Here is a 19416-nt window from a genome sequence, read left to right on the forward strand (position 1 = left end):
GAGTAATGGAAAGTAAGCTGAGAGAGAGGGAGAAATGCTCTGTTTAAGAGTTCTGTAACTAATGAATAACCAGAGACAGGAAATTCCCATAAATAATGAAAGCATCTCGAAAGGCTTATTTCAAAGGGATGGGGTGGGTAAAATGCAGGGGAGAACTACCAAAGCACTGTATAAGGAACACTTTGAAAATGTAATGAGCTGTGCTAAGGGGCTTATAATTCTACATTGTAAAAAGGATAATAAAGTTACCAGATGAGTTGACGGGTGGTGTAATGAAACATTAATTTATCTTGCATTATTAAAAATGATAATTACCATCATATCATATTCTTTACCAAAAGACAATAAAAAGCAGGGGGAATCGTAATTAATTCTTCAGCTGTTAACAAGAAAGAGAACACATTTCAAATGAACGCCTCTCATTTATTTATTTTTTTTTTATTCTAGGAGGGACCCTCAGCCGTCTGCACTTAAGAGGATGTGGATACCTGGAGCACAACAATGCGCCTTACACTGAATTCAGCTTGACAGGAAATATTCAGTGAGAGCTTGCTTCATTCCACTTAAAACCTTCTGAACCTTTTGGAATTAAAAGTCCGTTTCAATAAGGGGCACATTCTTTGGCCTAGGAGACTGACAGCTTCTTTGCATTTGGATTGGGTTTGCTTTTGGTTGAGGATCTACGCATGGATTCTGCCACCACTTCTCTGCATTTATTGGGTTTCTGAATATGTGCTTTGAACCGCGTTGAATTTTACAGGGTCTTTTGCTTTCCTGTGGAGTTTCCGCAACAAGCATAGCCAGTCTCATATTGGGAGAACTGCAGAGACCTGTTTGGGTCCTGGCTGGGGGGGAGCTTTGGTACCCGTGACGTCTTGATTGGGTTGAAGCTTGACTGGAGAACGCCTCGGTCTGGCTTGTGAGATGGATGGCTCACGGTCCAGTGGGCTCCGTAAAAAGAGGAGGTCGAGGTCTGAAAGGGACCGGGAGAGGAGGTCCAAGGGGTTGAGGAACAACCACGTGAGGGCCAGCGTGCTTCGCATGTCCTCCGACTCCGAGAGGGAGGAGAGCAGGAATCCTTCCTCCTCTCGGCCCCGACCTCCAAGGCGGAAGAGGAAAGAGTCTACTTCAGCTGAAGAGGACATCATCGATGGGTTTTCGATTTCTGGGTTCATGACTCTGGAGGCTTTGCAGGTAAGCACAGAAGGCCATTATTACCAGATGCATGCATTGTTGCTGGATAAATTAAAGCTCTTGAGGGTTAGTTGAGACTGGTGTTCTTGGACTTTAAGCTTTGAATTGTGAAAAAAAGGGCCAGGGTTTACACAGTATATTAGAAGCACTGTTTACACTGTTTTGGGAGAGTCTTCAACTTTTCCTGCACAGTACCTAGGTTCATTAGAAGGCCTCTTTTTGCTGGGCTCTTGCTAGTTTCCTCCACTTTTCATGCTTTTTATTTTTTGTTGTTGTCTGCCTGAGGGCATATAACTCTGACTGTTAGCACTTCAAGCCAGGATCCACTTCACTTCTCTGTAACAAAGGTGTTTTTATGGTTGACTTGTGAATGCAGAACCTGTATGGATTTAGTTTTTAGTAGCTATGTGTCAGAATCAATTTTAGAATTCCTCAGAACTCTATAGCTGCTGAGTTTTCTGAGAAGCCTGTGGCCTCCTCTGAACTATTTTGCAGACTGTTTTTTTCTTGTTCAGTGTCCCTTTGTAAGACATGGGGTAACTATAAATAAACAATTTGTGTATTGTTATTACCATGGTGTGAACATCCACAGATGTAATTTTTATTGTTTGCAAATTGTGCTCAGTCCACACTGGCTCTGACAAGGTGTAATTCATTAGGGTTATAAAACTGTTGACATAGTGTTGGCAAGATTCTAAAATCAAGCAACGAAGGCTTTCCTTGCCTGTGCACTGTAATGACATGTAATTTAGTTATATAAACTCTGTGTGTGGACCTAAGCATTCTTCCACACTCCTCTTATGGTTAAGGCAGGAATAGCCCAACTTTTAACAAAATATCCTGCACTGTGTTGTTTAGTAAATTAAGCTGAGTAAAAAGGTAATGTTACAGCAGGATAGTTCCACAAAAGGCTTGAATTTTATGGTGTCCTAACGCAGTTCGCTCAATAAATGGTACTCTACTGTATTGATCCACTGCAATCAGTGTGGAGCAGCCGCTGAGGACTAAATATTTAGAGCCCCTTTCATGGGTCTCCTCACCAAAAAAAGCTCATTCTCATGTTAATCTTTAGAAATCAGCAGTTGACAAGCATAAATACAGTGTATTCCAAATGGTTCCATACAAAAGTTGAATCCCAGGGATTCCATAGAGTCAAACTATTAGTGTTTGGAGCTTTTGTTAGCATTTTGTCTTTGTGAAAGAGGACATGAAGAGAGCTTTTTAATTCTGAAAAATGTCTTTTGAATTGATAACCATGTTACGTCCTAATGAAAAGGAGTGGTAGGCCGTGTGTTGAGTCCTCAAAGATACGAGATCCCTAAGTGCCCATGCGTATCCAAGTGACAAGCACTGCACTTAACACCCTTTATCTAATCGGGTTCTGTCTAAGTCCCGGGTAAATCTTTTTTTGTCCAGCAGCAAAAACATATTTTGTGATAATATGGCTTTGAAAATGTGGTCTCACTGAATGGTGTTTGGCAGGGGAGGGGGAGGGGAAGGGGAAGGGGGGGGGGGGGGTGCAGAAATTGAGTAGCTGATAGTGCGTGTTTCCTTTTATTCCCCCTCCGTGCCACAGCTTGTGTCACAGAGTGATGTTTTCAGACCCTTGATGGTTTCAATTTGAGAGGGAATTTCTTGACAATTTAGAAGTCATTTTGGAATTCAAAGGTGTTCCCGTTCAGCGCATTGAAATCAAAATGTTCCACTTGCACAGCTGCAGACACCCACCCTTTTACAAGTGAGCTATCAAGGAGAGGGGAGTTTATTAAGCGTGGGTGCTGGGAGGCAGGAGGGCCGCGCAGCACTGTATTATGCTGCCTCGCGAAACGACAAAATTATTGAGCCCCTGCTCTTATAAAACCCTGATCCCAGCGCACTAAATAACTGCGGTGTAATCTTTCGCTTTTCGATTCAGTATAACGTAATGCCAGGACCACCAGGGCTTTAAAAACCACATTACATAGCCATTGTGTTGTAGGTTTTTCATTCCCACTTTAATCCTCATTTGGTCAAAACCAATATATCCCATTGAAATCAATCCGAGTCTAGAAAAAAATGATTTCAATATGAACAATTCAGACTTCAGGCCACCCCCCTCTCTCCCCCCAATAGTATGCTATTCTTTAATAAAGTACAATTGTAAAGTATAACACCAGCAATCAATAAACTCTCTAAAAAAATGGCTACCAGGAAGTTCCAGCCGTCTGAGCATGCATGGACGGTTCCATGATGGTGGAACTCATGTATACAACAGCATTTGTCACTTGTTAGTTGTCATTTTCATTCATAAGGAATGACTGTGTAATTAACGGGATGTAATATCCTGCTTGATGCGGTTGTAGTGGATGGTAGATCTTGTTAGGATTGCAAAATAATAACACTGTTATTCATTTCATTCTCTACCTCTTTGGTGACAGTTCTGTGAGTGACAGATTTGGAACTGTGGTTGTCCTGTTGTGTGTGTGTGTGTTTTTTATTTATTTATTTAAATCAAATAAACTGTGGAAATAGATGTTTTCAGTAATTCAGGGTTTGTCCAGTCCTGGTGAAGGATAGACACAGACTGGCAGGTTTTCCAGCTGTCCTTACAACACTGGCAGTCTCAGAATCCAAGGAGTGTCCCAGTCACTTAAGTCGAGGTTAGCAATTTGCAGAATTGATCTTAAGTGCTCTAGTGAAGAAGTAAAATCTTGAATTGGGGCTGTCCCAGAGCAAGTCTGGACACCTCAACTCAAATGGTCAAAGCTCAAAGGGAAAGTGTTGTGTTATATAGCTGGCTGTCTACTATGTACTTTTGGAAAATATCTAAGGCTTGTTCATTTCACTTATGATCCACCCAGGCTGTAGGTCAGCTGTAGATACTTCCACAGTAACCCCAGATACAATAGCTGGTTGGCCCAGAGCAATTCAAGCAAGCGTTAATGTGTTTATTCTGTCAAAAAATGCCATAGCCTTTTGCAGTGCTTATTTCTAGTTAGTAAACACAATCTTGTTAGCATATCATCAGTCCTTGATTTAAGGAAGTAAACATTTTGCTTTCTGAGCTGTATGCCAAGTCTTATAATCAGCAACATACACCTCAATGCTTCTGTTGTGGTCTCTGCAAAATGTGATGGCAAAACCCACAAAGATTTCTCCCCCCATCCTCAGATGTCAAGCAACTGCATATTTAGAAACAAATGCAATTTGAGAGGTGTATGAGCTCTTTGTGAAGTTCAACCCCAAAGATGTTCTGGAGCCAGCAGGACACTTGAGCAACAGGTGAATCTTAACGCATTGAAACGCAGACTGTCAGATATGGGGCAAATTAGATTGGCACACATACAGGGGAATCGATGGAAGCCAGGCCGGTCTCTGCCTCTGTATGCCTGTGTGTGGCGGCTCGCTTCTTGTGTACTGTGTGATAACCACTTCATGCTTTTAACAATCATTAAATGTTATGATCCTATAGATCTTCTTAGAAGCAGTGGTTTAGAACTGTGGTGGAAGATTTGAAAGAGTGGAGGGATAAAATCATTGATTAAATGCTGGATTGTAGAAAACAGTGAAACTGTATGTAATGATGTCTGTCTTGTTTCATGCCACACAGAAACAAAAAAGACTAAAAACAAAAAACAGTCAATAAAAATGAAAAAAGTTAGTATTGAGAAAAGACCAAGTCTGTGGCAGGTTTGATTGAATTCAGTAGCTGCATTAAAATAGTCTTATATTCTGTAAAAGCATATTGTTTTCAAGGGCAGACTGCCAGATAGGGAAATATCCATTTTGACAAATACTGCTTTTTTGGCCTGCAATTAATTTCCCTGCTTCTTCTTTGCATGTATTCCAGGCTCTGGCAGCGAGCAGGTATTAATTCAGCTGCGTTTTCCAGCTGTCACCAAATGATATATTATATACATGGTACAGTGGTATGATGACTGACACATCAAATATGGTATTCTGTCAATGTTCAGTGTATTTAATGCCATGGTAATAGTATCTTCTGTTTGGATATTAATATATTTCCTGTAGCCTTATTCCTGTGCTCAGCCTTGATGGAATGTCAAGGCAATGCGAGGCTGATTCTTTTTGTCATTCTACTAAGAAGGCAAAAGCTTTGACCTTTGTGCACCGGTAATAATGGAAAATTGACTGACCTGAATTTTTCTTGTTCCTTTTCCATAGTATCTAATTGCCCTCACAGTTACTGTAGATGAGACTAGATGAGAACTACAAGACAAAGTAGACAATGCAGGGTGCATATAGTGAACAAACATCAAGCCTATAATGTTTCTCTTACCTTCAAACCTGTTATTTAAAATGCACCTACAGTATGCTGACTCTGGGAGAAGATAAAACCCAGCGAAAGTGTTTGGTTTAACAAACCATCAAATTGTAAATTAAGTGTTGGCATGAGCTTGTCTTGTTTCAGATATTTATTGACTGTACCTTCAAAAGAAATTAATTTCTTCTGACTTAAACTATTTTTGGGCCTGAGTGCCCTTTAATAAATGAAATGCTGCTTTAGGTGTTTTCAAAGTTTTTGGCAGTGAAACCATTCAAATTTGTGTCTTAAAATAACACCAGCAGTACCTTTGTAGTTTCTTTCTTCCACAGAGCAAATAAAGTAATTGAAGTAGGAGGTGAATGTGTCACAATGACGTCAGACATGTTGTGCCTGTTTAATTTCTAACGTTTGACATAGATAAGGTCATACTCAGCGAGGAAGAAAATGGTTGTTAACGGCAGTAAATGTTGTTTTCTCTCAAATATAACACAGTGTTAAGAGCTCATTAATGTGTGCAGATGCAGGTGGGAGACCCTGTTGATCTGCTGGAGCACCTTGAGAGAATGCTTTCCAGATCTCCCAGCATCTGCTCACAGACATGCATTGCTGCTTCTGCAAATGTTAATTAAGCGGACTGGAAGACTTGCGATGTTCCCGGCATGCGGTTTCCCCCCACTGCACCCGTGCTGAAGATCAGTCAGGAGCTTTTTTTATAAGCGCGTCGTGTCGCAGGAGAGAGGGGACATGAATCACGTTTCTCTCATTTTTACAGTGCTGCTTTTAAAAGGTCGTGGGTCTGGCTCTTGTAATCTAAACTTTCGTTAAAGTAAGAGAGTGTGTTAAAAACGGTCTTTATGGTCCTTTCATTTGTCTGAAGAAATCACGGACAATGGCCACTGATCCATGCGGTTTCTTCCCACATTTGCGCATGAATGCATTCAATACAAAAGTAAATACTTATCGAAATACACACCTGGCTTTGACTGCCTTCACTGAATGCAAATGTAAATATTTGCTATGGCATGCACGGCTATATGACAAGATAACACCAAGCCCGACACCCCCTGACCGTTGCCATTTCATAAATGCAATTACATACTCGGATAGTTAAGCCAATGCTTTACCAAGTAGAAAAGTAGCAATTCAGGTGAAATCATGCTTATTTTTCTCTATCAAGCCTCTATCAAGACTTTACACAGAGCATTTTTTGAACAGTATGTATTTTTAGGATGCATACGGCTTAGTCAGAGGAAAAAGAAGCATAGTCAACCATTAGTCTTCCAAGTCTTCCATGCAACAGTCAACAGGCAAATGCAGCCATCCTTCTGTTGTCATCAGAGTCATCCTTCTGATGTATCTTGCAGCCAACTGAAGAATTCTTTGAAATGTACCAGTTTACTGACATTGTAGGTATACACCATTCAGTTTTAGATGGATTGGAAAAATTAAAATGGGAAAACTAGTAATGGTCTACTTTCTGGGATCAATTCCCCGTTCACGGTCTCCCAGAGTTTAAAACAAAGTCCAGAACGTGCTGGAGCTGTTTGTGTGGAAGGACGAAACAAAATCAAATCCACAAATCAGAACAAACAAATCACAATTCAATACTAGGGCATTGCCACTTGAAGTCTAAAAAGTCATTTGCTCAAACAGAAGCTGCTGGTAGTGCCTCAATCAGGACGGACGAAGAACACTGGATTAATAGTTTAGCAGCAGCTTGTAAAATTTAAGTCCCACAGACCCTCATTAATGCAGTCTTCTGGTGTGAAAAGATATAGTGGCCAACTTAACTGCTGTATTACCACGGAGGCAAATTACATTTTTATTTAAATATAATTGGTTTGTCTAAGTAGGTTTGTAATAATGCATTTCATAGGTCTGAGTGTCGCTGTCTCGTGGGACCCAGCCCATTTTTCATCCCAACCTTTTGTGGGTCCAGAGAGCAAGACAAACGTCTTTTTTTGTGGAGGATGATTTGGGAAGCGCCATGGCTGAAATTCAGCCCGTCCAAGAATGGGATTGCTGAAGCACTCGACAGTGTGTAATTGCCCTCGGAATGATGTGCTCTGTCACATTATTTCTCCTCTGAAGGAGGGCCCCCGTGCGGGCCGTTGACAGAGCTGGCGGTGTTAGGAGACACAGGGCTGCTGGGCAGCTTTAGGCAGGCTGTCTTGTCCGGATTAGAGAGCCAGGCCTTCTGAGCAGGGTCCCCATCCACCTGCCACTTGGGGCAGGCCGTTGGGTAGGGGGCCCTCGCTGACAAACATTACTGGCCTCTCCCCCTCTCTTAGAAACACAAGCCTGGCCACCACTGGCATCAGCAGCGTGGAATGGCCGCATGTGGCAATTCCCAATTAATTTAATCACAGGCGCCTTTCCTTTTGACCTTCCTTTCACTTTCTGTGCTATCTAGAATCATAGGCTCTAAGTGCAGGCTTAGCCTATTTGAGGCTATATGGTGCCTATATGGAAAAAAAATTGACTCGATAAAAGAGTTGGCTGGGTCAAAGGATTGTCTTAACCTCTTGTAGATGTGCACAAGTAGTTCATTATGTGAATGCCTGCCCTGATTTTTTTTTTGTTTTCTGTTTTCTTCACTGTTCTCTTTGATTTGCAGATAAACAGGCTTGTAATAATGGTATATTGACATGTACTGAAATATAATGGATTTGCTGCCTCGATTTCCATGTTAGCAACTCAGATGCACTGCTTTAAAAAAAAAAAAAAAAAAAACAGCAATGCTCTAGAAAAACAGTTCATTTTCCGTTGATGTCTGTGACATGGCTTTAATGAATGTTTAACAGCATATCACACCTGTAAAATAACTCAGAACCTTGGAAGCAATAGTGCTCAGCTGCCTTGAAATAATCTGAATACAGGGGAACCGTGACAAGTACCTTAATTTGTTTAGACGTTCCAAGAAGAATGACAAGCAAAGATTAATTTCTTGTTATATGGAATGCCACACACACATGCATGCAGGTACACTTATATAAACAGTGGTGTTTGTTAGCCCAGGGAAGGCCCTGTGTATTTTGACACATCAGCAAGTATTTATTATGTCACTGAAGCTGTCCTTCCATGTATCTCCTCTTAGTACATTTTTATATCAGCTTGTAATTTTTTTATACATTATACATTTTTTATTGAACCAGGAAGCCAGTAGGATGATTTGTCTCTGATGTCTTGAGACAGTCTGTCACTTTTGGTCTAAAAATATAAACACTGATCCTCTTTGTGATTTAAATTCATTGAATTGTTTTCTTAGGTTTAACATAAAGCTCTTTCACCTTTGATCTTTTGTGATGGTACCATCTACCAAATTACAATGATATTTGTAAGAGTGATCGCACTTAGGTACTTGAGACAAACTATTCAGTTGGATTCCACCGAGAGAGCTTGACTTTTAAAGCTAGTTTATGATTCTGCAGTGCTCTGCAAGTGTAGTCACTGACATTAATATTTATGTGGCTGAACTGAAGAATCCCACAGAGTATGATATTAAGCTGGGCCAGTTTCTGTGAGGCTTTTTGATTGCTACAGGCAGTAAACAATTGTCGAGATTTGCTGTTCTATCAGTGTGGCCCACATCGAATGAAAGAGTAATTCTGGCATATAATAGTGTGCGCTTGATTCAAGTGCAGGTCAGGCCCCGGCACAGCATGGAGTGATGTGATTAGGAGGGGAGATGAATTGGGAAGCAGGGTCACAGGGCAACACGGTGTTACTGCAGATGGGTAAATAAAGAGGTGAATTAGCCTGAATTACCCATGTGGACCGTCTAGTGTATCTAGCACAGAAGGTGTAATTAAATGGGATCTGGATTAATGTGTTTGCTCTGTGATTGTAATATTATCCCACACTGGCAATGGTGTATTTTCGATGGCAGCCTAGTGAGTAATAAACAGTAAAAACACATTTAAGTAGAAGAGACTTGCGGTGTTTCCACTCGACGGTAAGATATTCTTAACGTATCTTCTTTTTTCACATCTATGTATTTTTGATCACTTGCTCATTTTTCAGTGTTAAAAGCTAAGTGCAAGTGATCAATATCAATTTCTGTTGAACCCTGTTCAGTGAGGGACTGCCAACAGCCAGTGAAACAAAATGATTCCATAAAGTAATGTGTCAACAAGAAGTAGCTGTTTTCTGTATGGGGAAAAAAAAACAGTCAGCCATTGCGGAACATAGAATAAACAAAATAAGGAAGATAAAAAATAGGCTAAACATAAGCCTAATCCATTTAGCCTGAATATAAGCAGAGGAGGAGTTTATTGAGCTGTAGCAAGAGTGTGCAGTTGTATTTAATCCATCCTAGCATTCCACTGCACACAGCAGAGGCATGATAAATGAAAAGAAATACCTAGTTAGCTTGATGAAAACTATTTGTGAATTTGTGTGCCCTGGAGTTGCGTTAAGTGCTTTATAACATCATAGGACAGCGTCAATGTCCAGTGGGGAGCACTGTATGGCTCCAGGATGGTGCTTTGTCCTGATCTAACATTAGTGACACTATGCAGAAGCTTCATCCAGCTTCATCTCCTCTCATGAGTAGCCCACTGAAAGTGCCCTATTCAAGAATCATAATATGCGAAAGACTTATACCTACCCCTTCTCCTTTCCTGATTATGAATTAATATGACCGACCTAAGCATCGTAGCAGACCAGGTACACCCCTTCATGGCAGTGGTATTCCCTGATGGCAGTGGCCTCTTTCAGCAGGACACTGCACACATTGTTCGGGAATTGTTTGAGGAACATGATGAAGTGTTCAAGGTGTTGCCCTGGCCTCCAAATTATCCAGATCTCAGTCCGATTGAGCATCTGTGGGATGTGCTGGACCGATCCATGGCGGCTCCACCTCGCAACTTACACGACTTGAAGAGTCATTTTGGTGCCACAGGACACCTTCAGGGGTCTTGTAGAGTCCATGCCTCGGCGAGTTGGCGCTGTTTTGGCAGCACACGGAGGACCAACAGCATATCAGGCAGGTGATCATAATGTTTTGGCTCATCGGTGTATATATGGCTAAGTGGTAACAACCATGCATGACAAGACCCACAGCTCCAGCACTATTTACTGCCTATGGCACATGTCCTGGATATGGTGCAGTGTTTTCAGCGGCCGCAAATGCAAACTCGAGCAGAATATAAAATGCCAGCGGATGACAATGACTTAATTCATGTGGTGAAACGGGAGAAGGAAGACGCCGTTATTTCCAGGGTTCGCCTCGTTCATTGACAGTGTGCCGCATGGCAGTGGGCCTGCCTGCTCTGTCCGTGTATCCCTTTACATCTGCATTACGCATCGGCACGCATTATATTTCATTTATGATGCCTGCTCGTTTTCTTTCATGTACATCATCACAGTTTATTTTCTTTTAAACGCTGTGTTCATGGTGTTTAAATAATGTATTAAGTACATTTTGGAAGTCTAGTTAGTCCCTTGGTTAAAGCTTAATGAAAGTGTGTTGTATCTAATGGGATGAGATTGGTTTGTAAGATGTTGCGCGGTAATTGAATTGAAGCTCTGAGACATGCGGGTTTGCAGGACTGAGCATGGAGGGGCCTGATGGTAGGCAGATTTTTCCGCTACAGTGAGCAAGCTCACAAAGGAGAAAGCAACACTCCACAAAGAAACCCAGGTGGGCTTTGAAATGACCTCCCATTAGAGCAGAAGAAGGTATTACACAATTCATATTGTTTTAAGGGTTACTCCAGCTTCGTTTCTATAAAAATTACCTGTTCAGTTTCTTTTGCTGCTTTTTAACATTTTCGTGAAATTCCCTTGTTGAATTGTAGAGGAAATTTGAATTCCCTAGTTGAAGTGCTTTGGAATAAAGCATTAATCTCTCTACATTAACATGTTACATTAATCTCTTTAACTCGACACATATGATGATCTTATCATTTGGCACATGAAGTCAATGACTCCCTTTGTTTTCTTCTTGTGTCTTCCCATCCCCAGTCCATGTCGGGGAGGGGTGTCGTGTGACTTGATCCACTTTCGCGACTCCATTGCCCTGTCATCACACACAGCACACATGCCCGCAGGTTGTCTGTCAGATGTGCTCTGGTCTGGAGTTAAACTTTCTCACGGCGCTGTTTAGCAAACATGCCATTCCAGCCGTGCCCTGAAGAGAGGCTTGACTGACACGTATGTCTGAGCCGCCACTGTAACCAGGAGCAACGCTGCTGCCCCCCCCCCCCCACCCCCATGCCCTCCCACCACCATGTCGCTCCCCTCCCACAGGCCACTGAGGAACACATGTTCAGAGCTGTCCGTCTCCTGCCATGAGTCTGTCAGCCTTGTTAATTTGCTCTTGACCACACAGTTTTATGTACTGACAATGAGGTCAGTGGAGCGGTCAGATATCGGTTCCAACAACCACAGCTCCAAATAACGTTCATCTGTTTACAGATTAGGGGCTGCCAATGGGGCGTCTAGCATTTGCCTCTGTTTTTCCAGACTCTCCCAAGCATTGGGATTTGTACCTTACTTTTACTGAAAACTTTGACTAGTATATTTGTGAGGGTAGAGAATGATGAGTAATCGAGAGTTTTTTAAAATAAACTTGTATTTCTGTAACAGCATGTTAGAATGACTATGTGTAATTTTATGTGTTGAGTCACATTTGTTCCTTCCTGACTTCTTTAAATATGCCTTCACTCTGAGAAGGTTACATACTGTAGGTGTGACTGGCACAAGTATTCCTTTTGTACCAAACAAAATTTTTTTTATAAAAAACTCAAGTAGATTCCCCTTGACAAATATGAATTTTACTGAAGCCATTCTTTATAGAGACAGAAAAAAAACGGTGCAGCTAGAGTGTTCAGTCTTAAATTTGCTTGAAAGTGTAGTTTTACAGCTGCTAGGAATCAATGCATTAGATATTCCAATCACAAAAAAAAATCTTTTTTAATTTTATTGCTTATCAATGCACGATTGTTAAAGCTTTACCCAAGGTCGAGTGTAAAACATGTCCTTCTGAATTCCAGCAGGGCCAGGTGTTCAGGTTGATTTTGTTTTCATTGTTAATGGCCTGATATCTACATGCATACGTGAAAGAGCCCTGGAGGGCATTTAGCTGTGTTATCGCTCTGCAAGCTACTCGCGTGATATAATGGTGTGTTTCCACAATGGCGGCTGTTCACTTCGTGTTCTGGGAACTGTCGGTCTAATCCCCTGTGTATACAACTGCATCATTGTTGGGGAGGGAAAAAAAGAGATTCCTGAAGCCCAGAAAATCACGTATGTCCCTGTAATTGAATGTTTTAGTGGCCCCGGATGCTGCAGATCTCTGCTCTGAAACTTGTAGCAGGTCAGCCGTGAAGAGCACAGCTCACCGCGGCTGTGCTGCTCCCGCAGCCGGGATTGTATCTTTAAATAACGTGTTGCATGTATTGAATGGACCAGGTTGTTTGGTGTCAGCGGAGTGCAGTGGCCATGTCAGGGTTGCCTACCAATCTGAGAGTGTTACATTACCCTCAGTGGCATGGGGCAGGGGTAGGTCAATATGTCAATACCACTCTACCCATGCTGCCTTAGTGAGGCTTGCGCAGGCTTGTCTGACTCTTCTCATTTTTATTTAGACTGATAGTAAGTTAGGAAATCACAGTAATAAATTATTGATTTATGAATCATTTGACAGATGATTATGCTACAGATGCAGAGGCAACATTTTCAAATAGTTGCTGCTGCCTTTTTATGTGACACATGTTTGTGTTTGCTGTCTGTTTTAAACTGATTTAAACAAAGATTAAAAAAATGTGTGAAATTATTGTGATTACAAAACTCACTGAATTACTGACTGACCAAATGCAAGAAAGATTAATATTAGATAGGTAGTTATGGCTAACCTTAACTAATCCGTAGAATTAGAAACAAATTAGCTAAAATACATAAATCATCTGCACCATTTATCTTAATCTGTGGTATGTAGTCTCCCTCTCTACATTATTGAGTGTGCTTCATATATGTAATTTTTTTCATTTATGGTGCAACCACCCACCCCCCACCCACCACCATGAGTTGTATGTGTGCTTATAGTGCAATCCATTGTGAAAGAGCAGATTCTTGACATATATAGCCTAATAGCAGGGGGGCTTCACAGGAGGCCCCAGGAAGCAGGCTCTTCCTTTGATGTAGAAACCAGCATCATACGTATTGATCTTTTGTTATCTTATGGTCATTTGTCATGCAGTTATCACTGGATACCTAATACATGACTTGGAAAAGCGAGCTGTGAATATAAACACATATTTGTGGCATGTGATATTGATTTCTTGTTCCTCAGCTTGATGTTAATTTACTTAGGTCTCCATGAAAAGTGTATTGAATATCACAGTGGTGAGATCTGGATTGTCTAGATGTTGCTGGATTGTCCATGATACCATCTTTGTGACCATTGTGCCAAAGGTTTGTTATGAAATGATTTTACCTGTGAGGAAAAAAATATGTTTTTATCAGCATTTGATTAACAAAAATCAAACAAAATTTTTTCATAAAACATAGTCATCTTGTAATATTGTCTGTTTTACCATAAAATAAATTTTTAATTTTCGCCTCAACTAAAAGGCAGAGGGGACTGTCTATCTGTGCTTTTATGGGTAAGCACATGAAACCATTACTTTTTTAAATTGAAAAGTACAGTTTACTGGGTTGTACTATACATCTTGAGTAATCAGTAGGTGTAATTAGCAAAATTAATCAAATGACAGTTGATATTTTGTGACATACCTCTGGTGAGGATTGTAAAGTTATCTCTGTGAGACAACATGGCCTTTGAGTGACTCTTTGCTCCTGAATTCCCTGAACACCATTAATACACAGGGCTTATTATGGCAGTAGGAGTGGAAAACTAGCTTGTCAACAGCATTTTACTGTCATGCGGTCATATTGCTCTCCCAGAAGGCCTCAAGCTTCACTGAGGTAGACAGTTGCCATAGAGGAAACTAGTGCTGCTGCAGCACCCCCCCTCCCCCCTCCCAAAAGGGACCATGTGAAATGGAGCATTGATTGCATCAGTGCGGACAGAGCGTAATGCATAATATTATTGCTCGGTCTAATCCTCCTCTACAGCGGGAGCTGGGTCCAGCGGCTCAGTGTGGGGGGAGGGGAGGCGAGGGGGAGGGAGAGGGGGAGGGGGAGGGTTGGGAAGCGGAGGAGGAAATGACAGCGCAGGCACACGCAGGCCGCCCGGGCTGTTCATCACGCTTATGATTAGAAGCCGGTCTTGTTGCACGTGAATAATTTAATAACTCTTTCCCGACGTAGTTTTAACCTTGGTGAAAATGGGCAGTTCCTGAAGGATCTCTGTCAGCATTTGAAATTGGGGGGTGGGGGCAGGTTGTGTTTAAAATAGATATGGAACATGCTCCTCAAGACTTCTGTTGGTCAAAGCAATGTCGATAAGTGGTCATAGTTTTTGTTTGCTCATTTTGTTAAAATGCCTTTCATAATTTAATGAAGGTTTTCAGTCCTCATGGACAATATCTGGAAGGGTTTTTTGTATTTGTTAACCTAAGATCTTTGATAAAGCTGTTATTGGCCTGCATCTGGTGGAATTAGTCATCCATTATCCTTTTACAAAAAAAAAAAACGATTTACAGTGTAGGTGTTTGTGGGAGAATGTCTTTATGTGCATGATGGAATGTCATTCCGCAGTAATTCTAAAGCATTCTTTTTGATGTCAAAGTCAAAGTAGTTCTATTAATAGGGCAAAAAATCAGTAAGGTATATATTATTTTGAATATGTGGCATTCAGAACTGCTTGAAGACTTCCACTTTTTAAATCACAAATACCTTTTACACTAGGTTTGTATTCTTGGTGATGTGTGAGCCCGTGTCCTGAAAGTGTGTGCATTAACCCTGGTGCTACAGTGAGGTGACCCAGCAGGCTGAATTGTTTTTCATTACGTCATTACATTCGCTTGGCAGATACAATGCAGTGTAATCTTTCAGTATGAAAGTGCTAATTAAGGTACTGCGTGAATTGGATCTTACTAAGAATTTTGTGAATAACTGACAAGTAAAACTTTGCTAAGATTTTTTTAAAAATACAAAAAGTATTACACTCATCCTCTGTGCAGCTGTGCCAATTACCCTTTGTTTTTAAAAAACATATTTATTTATTTATTTTGCTTTCAGTTATTTTTCTGAAAAATACCAGGCGGGGGTTAGGTTTATTTTGTGCAGTTCTAGCCCTGTGAGTGACGCATACTAGACATCCGGTGTCTGGAACCTGGATCTAGCCGCGGTTGCTGTCTATCTCCCTGGCTGTCTGACAACTATGTTTTTCAGATTTAAAAGAACAATGCAAATTCAACAGCCTCTTACAGTCTGGGCTGCAATTATACCTGGCATCTCTCAGCTGAGGCGCTGTGACTGCAGCATATATTGATGTGTGCAGTGTTAACTGGCTCAGAAAGAGAATTCTGGGGCTGATTCTAGAACCCTTAAAAAAAAAAACAATAATGTTAATAATTGTTATAGTTGTTGATCTCTTTCTTTTAGTAGATTGGAGGGGACCAGACTGGTGGAAACCCCTTAATTGTCTGTCATGTTCTGGCAATCTGCCAACTGAAGAGAGAGAATCTGTCCTCTCTGGCATCTCTAATCACTGCTTTAAACAAGCTGGTCGACGGGCCTTTTGAATATGTATGCACTTGCAGAGGGGTCATGTGTTGACATCCGGTAATGCTATGCAGTGTTGACAGAAACATTCACACAGTAGCTGTTTTCAGCGAATGGTAAGGTAAACATTTACTGTAAGAGATTTACATGGAGCTAAAGTGTTGAGGGTGGGGTGTGTGTTGGGGGGGGGTGCTGGGAAAGAATGGCACGCTGGATCAGGTTCAGCAAAGCGTTAATAAATAAATACTGCACAATACTAAATGTTGCAGATTAGAAGGGGACGCACTGCTGTTGTAAAGCAATTCAGCAGACAAAGGTTTTATGTTTAAAAACAAATTGGTAATCCCAGGTCTTGACTTCAATTAGGTTAAAGTCTTCGGAGAGGTTCTCTGAGGCGTTTGGCTTCCAGCAACCTTAGGTAATTGATTTCGGAGTGTATTAAATGTCGGTGGGATGTTAGAAATCACATTAAGCTGCCTGGCTCACGCGGAGGGGTGGCACCCTTTTTGTCCAATCTTAGATGAACGACTCCCTTGCCTGACCATATCCACATTCATTAAACATGGAGTTCAGTGGCATTTTACACATGGTGATCTGGAGCTTTGCTAAGTGAAAGCTTGGTTTATTTAGCAGTTTGGATCAGTGGGGAGTGTGATTTGGGAAGACAAAAAAAAAAAAAAAAGCTTTGCATATGAGTTTATGACCCCAGGTTCCTAATAGAATTTATTCAACCCTGAATAAACTGTGAGAGCAGGGTGAGATGCAGATGCCAACGGATCTGATTTCTGGGCAACACAAAGAGAACATTACAGTGGACCTCTGCAGACATGTTAACAAGGATTATATTTGTGACTTTAGTGCATGTTAACATGGTTGTGTATGAGCTGCCGCCAGCTCTTCTCTGCTTCTCTGGGGGGGTTTGTCTGTGGAAAGGGGGGGGGGGGGGGGGGGGGATTAAACAACTGAGAATCAGCTCAGCTCGAATTTACTGGATCACAATTTAAGAAGATTGTGTCTTTAGGAGGAGGGGGGAGGGGCAACAAAAGCCCATTAAAAACCAATGTAACATATGATATACAAATCTAATTTATCACTGAGAACGTCAGAGAAAATGGGGAAACAGAAAGTGTGTGTCCCTTATACTGATTCATCACCAACACCCTCATAAGCACACAATGTAATTAAACATCGTGTGTTGCCTCATTACGGCTCAGTATCAGTTTTTTAAAATCAGATTAAAACTACTGTCCTTCCAAGTTATAATCACTTTACAGTTAAATCAAAACCCACTTACACATACGTGATGCTGTGAAGGTTTTAATCAGGCACTCACAACACAATCAGTCAGTTTGTTTTTAATTATAATGCAGTGCTATTTATTAACAGCTGAACCAGATTCCAAGCAATTTTGCAGCAAAGCTGAGAAAATGTATTATAATATGCTTACTTAAATGGACCAGATGGACTTCTCTGTTGGTGGAAGGTGTGGTGAGTGACATTTTAAAATGACTAGTGCTTCTAGAAGAGCCCCCTTCATGTGGCCTTTTTGAGTGATGGTTTTGTGGAGGACTTGACATGGGATGTGAGAGGTCAGGTCATTTCGATCATCCTCTCTTCCTGCCAAAGTAGCCTGTTTTTTTCCCCTCAGCCTGACACTGAATCAAAAAAAAAAAAAAAAAAAAAAAAACTTGACTCTAGCCGACACAAGGGAAACGGAATGATTGCAAGACAGGTTTTGGTTGGACGGTGGAAAGATTGATGGCATTCAGGGGAAGAACCTTCCCTTTTGCAAGCTGTGTATTTTTTAAAGTTGACATTGTGAATGTCAAATCCACCAAAGCTTGAGCTGAAAGCAAAAAATGTTGAATCTGTTTCTTGTCATACCCAGTCTTTCATCTCCGGTGTTGAGAGCTGCTTTGCAAGTGAAATGCATCTGGGCTTGGCAGCAAGATCTGTAAAATATAATCAGAGGAGCTGGTGTTGGAACCAGTTAGTTTGCCTGCAGTCTGGCAGCCATGGATCTGTGTGCTGTCAGCGTTATAAATATTGCGCTTTTAAGGCTGTGTGAATTGTGTCCATTTTATACGTTAGGCATGTTTCTTTAAATCAGTTTGGGTTTGTTCATACAGTGCTGTTGCCATGACATGCACATAGTTCTGGAATGTAATGTGAAGATTAAGCACAATGATACTGTAGGCTAATTTTAAACATGTTTAGTTGGCGTATAAACAAAACGACATGTGCTGTCTGTAAACTGTCTATCAAGGGCTCTCATAAGTAAGTAAGAGTAAACTTCATTCAGCACCTGTACGTTAAATAATAGGCATAAGTTGAACATTGTGTAGACGTGTAGGCCTAGTGCAGATATGTGTGTACAAAAGCACCGAAGCTTGTGACTGTTTTTTTTTTTTTATTTCCCCTCTTAAAAAGCTGTAAGATCAGCCTGACACCATCTATTAAGTGGTTATATGTCTCCTATAAATAAGAAAAGACTGAGCACAGAGTCTCTAAGTAGCCAAATTTTTAATCCAGGTCTTATTCTTAGAGTCTTTGCCATTGCAGCAAAATGTCCTAAGAAGAACTGATATGTTGAGTTGTGTACAAGTAACAAGTGGAAGTATCACTTATACTTGCAGCGTATCATTTGAAATAATGAGGGTGAGGGTTATTTCTGAATAGTTGTATTTACATTACGAGCTAGGAGCAGGGGGATTATCGTCCTACATTATCAGTGGAACTTTAACTGTCTGAGTTTTGTTGACATAAACTTTGCAAAATCATTGTGTTTTGCTAACTCGTACAACAGCTGTTCTGAAATGCTGTTTGCATTTCACTGAAATGGACAGATTCTTCTGTCGCCAACATGGCTAATTCAATATTGGAGCCCAAAAATAAATGATTATTGTACATAGTCCAGAATATAATGTAATGCATTGTCTAGTTATCTATCATGCAATGTTGCATTACACTCAGTAGGTCACTCCAGCCATCTGTTTGGGGTTAGGATTTGGCTCAGTAAACTAATGTTGCTTTGAAATTAAAATGACCATTAAATGAATGACATTGTTTCGCTCTCATGGGTGTTACTGTATGGAATGATCATAGGCTTATTTTAAGCAACCCTTTCGGGAATTTACTTTATGTGGAAACATACAGTTTTCCTATTAGTAATGAGGGCCTGTTGTGTTGCCCCCGACTACATAGCTGTGATTAAATGCTACACCGCTGACTGAGCTGCAGGTTAAGCTGCGTAACTTATCTTTGTATTTTTTCCAACAAATGTAGTCTTAGCCATTTATCACCATGTAAACATCAAGAAT

The 19416-nt window shown here is 40.9% G+C and overlaps 1 protein-coding gene across 5 annotated transcripts in view; it reads left to right on the forward strand.

The window, feature by feature from the left end:
- The first annotated feature begins 924 nt into the window (after positions 1–924).
- The window catches only part of auts2a (activator of transcription and developmental regulator AUTS2 a), a 310820-nt gene continuing 292328 nt past the window's right edge, over positions 925–19416 (forward strand). For all 5 annotated transcript variants that reach the window (XM_036523475.1, XM_036523476.1, XM_036523477.1 and 2 more), the window contains exon 1: positions 925–1194. In XM_036523475.1, the coding sequence (XP_036379368.1) occupies positions 925–1194 (270 nt within the window). The remainder of the gene's footprint in view (positions 1195–19416) is intronic.

This window comes from Megalops cyprinoides, chromosome 3, assembly GCF_013368585.1.
Source record: "Megalops cyprinoides isolate fMegCyp1 chromosome 3, fMegCyp1.pri, whole genome shotgun sequence".
NCBI classification, from domain to species: domain Eukaryota; kingdom Metazoa; phylum Chordata; class Actinopteri; order Elopiformes; family Megalopidae; genus Megalops; species Megalops cyprinoides.